This window comes from Drosophila persimilis, unplaced genomic scaffold (genome assembly GCF_003286085.1).
Source record: "Drosophila persimilis strain 14011-0111.01,24,50 unplaced genomic scaffold, DperRS2 tig00000000-arrow-pilon, whole genome shotgun sequence".
Classification (NCBI taxonomy): Eukaryota; Metazoa; Arthropoda; class Insecta; order Diptera; family Drosophilidae; genus Drosophila; species Drosophila persimilis.
In genome coordinates, this window is record NW_020825288.1 from 3,989,328 (window position 1) to 3,993,875 (window position 4,548).

At 48.6% G+C, this 4,548-nt stretch overlaps 1 protein-coding gene across 1 annotated transcript; it reads right to left on the minus strand.

The window, feature by feature from the left end:
• On the minus strand, window positions 1-936 carry LOC6594855 (E3 ubiquitin-protein ligase MARCH5). The gene has a single exon (XM_002020027.1). It carries the CDS (start codon window positions 934-936, stop codon window positions 1-3), a length of 936 nt encoding a protein of 311 aa, XP_002020063.1.
• Between the last annotated feature and the right edge of the window lie 3,612 nt (window positions 937-4,548).

The window sequence follows — 4,548 nt, forward strand, 5'->3', positions numbered from 1 at the left end:
TCAGTGCCGCTCACCATTATAATCCATCACGTAGCGACCCCGCACACGTTGCTCGTGAGAATGCCGAATATAGGCTGAGGCCATTCCCTTGATGCCCAAAAAGGTTATGGCGCCGAGGAAGATGCCCAGGAGTCTGTCGTCTACCTTGGCGTACAAGGTGTTTCCCAGGAACACGGAAACGCTGGGCAGACTGAGGGCCACGATGAAGCTGGCAGAGGGTCTGCGGAGTGTCTCGTGGTCAAAGACGGCCAAGTCGGGGTCCTGAAAGTCTAAACCCAAGGCCGGACGATCTAGGGGCAGATCATCGAAGTAGCTGTCGTCGAGCGGGGCCCCGGGCAGCAGCTCGCCGCCCTCATCCAGATTGTCTGGCGACACGCGACGTCTGCGGAAGATGCGTAGGAGGCGCAACAAGTATTCGTCCAATTTGAGATTGCGAAGCAGCAGAAGCCCCGCAGGAATCATCGGCAGGGCGATCATCAGGAGCGTGGTCTCCTCGTTCAGTAGCGCCAGGCTCTTGCGGTAGCCAATGACCTGTATCACTGTCAGGGCCCCAAAGGTCATGGCCGAGAAGTAGAGGGTGGCCGAAAGTGTGCCCACCGCCACGCTGGGACACAGTAACCCGTATACGTCGTCGATCCGAAGCAGGAGCGCATCGAATCGGCAGAGCGGCGTGTCCACGATGAGGTACTCTGTGAGGCACTGGGAGCACGCGATCGGCCGATTCGGATGTAGCAGCTGTGTCTCATCGATCCAGCGATTCAGGCAGCTGCGGTGCACCCACTTGTTGCTGCCGCGGCAGCGGCACGGATGCAGCCAGTCCAAGCGCTGCGGCGGCTCCTCGTCGCTTTCCAGGCAGATCCAGCACATTCGCTCCTCCTCGAGCCCCCCATAAAACCGTTGCCTTTGGGTGCGTCGCATTCGCCGCAGTCTAAGCATTTTCGACGCAATATTTTTTTGTTAAATTTTGTTAAACTTGGTTATTTACGATATACAAAATGAAATGTGACTTTCGACTCTCTCCACAGATGTACTCGTGACATTTATCTCGACACCTGTCGATCCTATAATCCTTCGAATCTGTGCTAAGTCTGCATTAAAAATGTGCACCTAAAAGCCCATTAGGACACCATCCCTCGGCATCGGGAGGGTGCACGGGCGTGCAAACACTCATTCAAGCGAGCCGTGTTGTTGTTGCCACAAATTAAATATGCTGCGCTAATTCCTCCATCAATTTGCAGCTCATTTCATATGCCAACCCATTTCGCAAGCCATCATCGACATTCAACGCACGTGTTCCGGGCCGAAATGCCGGCGGCCAGAGCCGGAGCCGGAGCCAGAGCCAGCCAAGTGTCCAGAGGGGCCAGGCCAGGCCAGGCGCGGGAGCATGGCTGAAACTAGTTTGCATTCAGCTTGTGCACGTAATTAGAAAATTTCAATGGCTATATGTACCGCCCATAGGCCAACCAGAAGACCAGTACAGCCGGAGAGCTGGACAGCTCGACAGCTGAAGAGCCGGAGAGCCGAAGAGCAGCGGCTATGCTGGTGAAATGAAAACAAAAACAGAAACGTGCTAATTGCAAATTAATTATGCAGGATATTGAATTTGCACTAAACGCAAAAGCGGAAACGGAATTGGCCAGCAAGAATAAGAACACGAACAGGCAAGAGAGAGACAGAGACAGAGACAGAGGGAGAGAAAGAGAGAGCGATGGAAAAACTCGCGAAGTAGTGAACGTGATTTGCATGGAGAATGCAATTAGATTTTAGGCAAATGAAGTGGATCTAGGTCTGGGTCTGGGTCTGGTGCCTCTAATGGCTGACACGATTAAGCGTGCACAACGGAAACAGCAACAAGGACAACAACAAAGAGAGGAAGCGGAAGCGGAAACGAAGGCAATGGGCAATGGCTGAAGCAGCTTTTCCGCTGTCACTGCTCCACCAGCAGCAGAACGGCAGAGCGGCAGAACAGCAGAACAGCAGCATCAGCGTATAAACAGCTAAAGTGTTAATTGCCATAAATGCTTGTCATTGTAGCGGTAAACGGCAGTAGATATTTGCAACGTCGTCGCCACTGCGCCAGCGCCCGAACTCAAAAAAGACAACCAACCAACCACCCAGCCCCCCATCCACCCACACCGCACCCACACTGCCACTCCCGCTGTCGCTCCGAGAGACACGGAAAGAGCGTTTAGACGGCGACACATTCTCTGAGCAGCACTTGCACTCAAATGAATGAAATGAACTGCTAAATTATGCACGCGATTTAACCCTCATTTCGGCAGCCACAATTTAACGCGTAGCTTCACTCCACTCCCCGCCACCCTCCTCCTACCCCACACTCACCATTACTCTCTCTCTCTCGATTTCTCTTCTCACTCACTGCGCAGCGAAGGTCTCTCTGAACACGCCTCTTTCTGTGCAGCCAATGAGAAATTCGAGTCTCACTCAACATTCAGGAATTGCTCTTTGACGTTTTCAACATGGCCGCCAGAGAGAACGCACTCACTCAACAGAGAGAGAAGGAGAGAGAGATGGCACTCAACAGAAGAGCAAGGGCAAGAGTGGGATACACTATATATGCGGGATTCGGGATTTCCCCTGCAGCTTTTTGCTTTTTGGTCCCTTTGCAGACTTTTTGCACCTTTTATTTTGTCATTTGTGTGTAATTTCGAAAAATGTTGGCGACATTATGACGCCCGTCACAAGTTGGGCTGGGCTGGGCTGGGCTGGGTCGCACGCTTAAGTGTCCTCTAGGGTACTTACTTCGTTAGCAGAAGTTTCTCTTCTCGGTTCCATCCCCACCCCTCCTCCACCTCCTCGTCTTCGTCCTCTTCTTTGTTGTTGCTGATGCTGCTGCTGGACCCTTCACCCTGCCGCAGCACTCTGCTCCTTCTGTCGTTGCGGTGGCGGTGGCGAACTACTGTGCTTGTCGTTTTGCGGATATGTCTCTTATTTTCATAACTGTAAATTGCTTTAGATATTAAGTCTGCTCTACACAGAGCTCTGAGCATGCCTCTGTATGGGTGTTGCTGAGGGTGAGAATTGTATGGGAAGGTCGAGGAGTGGCAGCAGGGGGTGCGCCGTCCTTGTTGTCCAGCAGGACATTTTTTGGCCAGAACAGGACGATATGCCCGCATGACACTATGTGTAGCGATTAAAATATACACTTTGAAAGCTGCAGTCATTAGCCATAACAATTGCCTTTTGCCAGCCACCCCACCCCACCAGCACCGCACCGACTTTTCTCTTTTGGCTAAACAATTAAAAGTGTGCATCAGATATGCATATGATCACATGCCTTAGATGCATAGATGATACAAGAAATTTAAGATATGAACGTGTGGGATTTTTTATATGGTATGCATGCTAGTTAGGGATGGTATAGGATATTTTTGGTTCATTTTTGAGTAATTATTGGAATAATATTTACCTACAATTTTAGACATTTTTTTTATAATAATAAAGAGGGTAGCAGAGTGTAGCAACGTTCCCAGAAATTCAGAAGGGTTGAAAGGATAGAAATAATTTTTTTCTTTTTTCAAGATCACTCAGGATTGTGCCACAATGGTTTTAGTTTAGGTTATCAGATAACTCATAGAATTAATTTATTCAAAATATTATATTTACATATATATAACATTGCCACACCAGCATGCCAAATCTTGAAAGTTGAATCACAAAATAAAGATTTTAATATGCGCAAAATTGAGACATAAATTAAAGTCACATAATTCTCATTAAAAGACCGTAAACGAGGCGCACAGACAACAGGCCAGACCGCAGACCCCAGACCCCAGAACAGAACAAAGAGCCGTGGATTGGTCCGGCCAGTAATAAAAGTATATGTACTGCCACCAATCTGTTTATATAAAGACATTATTTGCCGCCGACTCTTGGCATACAGATCAAAGAGCACATCGTTTTGGCCATAATTTAATAGTTTCGAAATACAGAAATTAAGATCCAAAGCTGCCTGCTTAGGCAAATCAAATTAAACTAAGCGGAACGCCGAGTGGCCACCGTAATAATCCCAGCACACACACACACACACACACACAAATGCTAATTGGCAGAGAGTCTTACTAAAATCAGAGGGAGAGAAAGGGAGAGATTTGGAGAGACAGAGACAGTCACAGTGGAAGAGAGGGAGCCACCCAAGGCGGCAGCATTCATTGCGGCGCTAAGTGGGCGGCGTTCGGTTTTCCCAACCAAAAAGCCTAAAGGGGAACGGAAGGCTTTTCCTTTTCCTCTTGTCTGCTGTGCTGCTCTGCTCTGCTCTGTGTTCTGCTCTGTTCTGTGGGTCTGCGCGCGCAATTTAAGATGAAATTTATGCGCAGAGTCGGACGGAAAGGGCATTAAAAATGGAATAAATGCGCAGCGGCTCAATGTGTTAAACGGCACATGTTATTTAAAACTGTATTTAATGTTTTTATTATTTGGGAATTTCTGCCAGCTTTATATATTTTGGCATATTCTGTTTTTGTTTGTTGCGGCTCCGGCCATTTGTCTTCGGTGGAGCGTGGAATATTTTTGGGGCATAAAGAAATT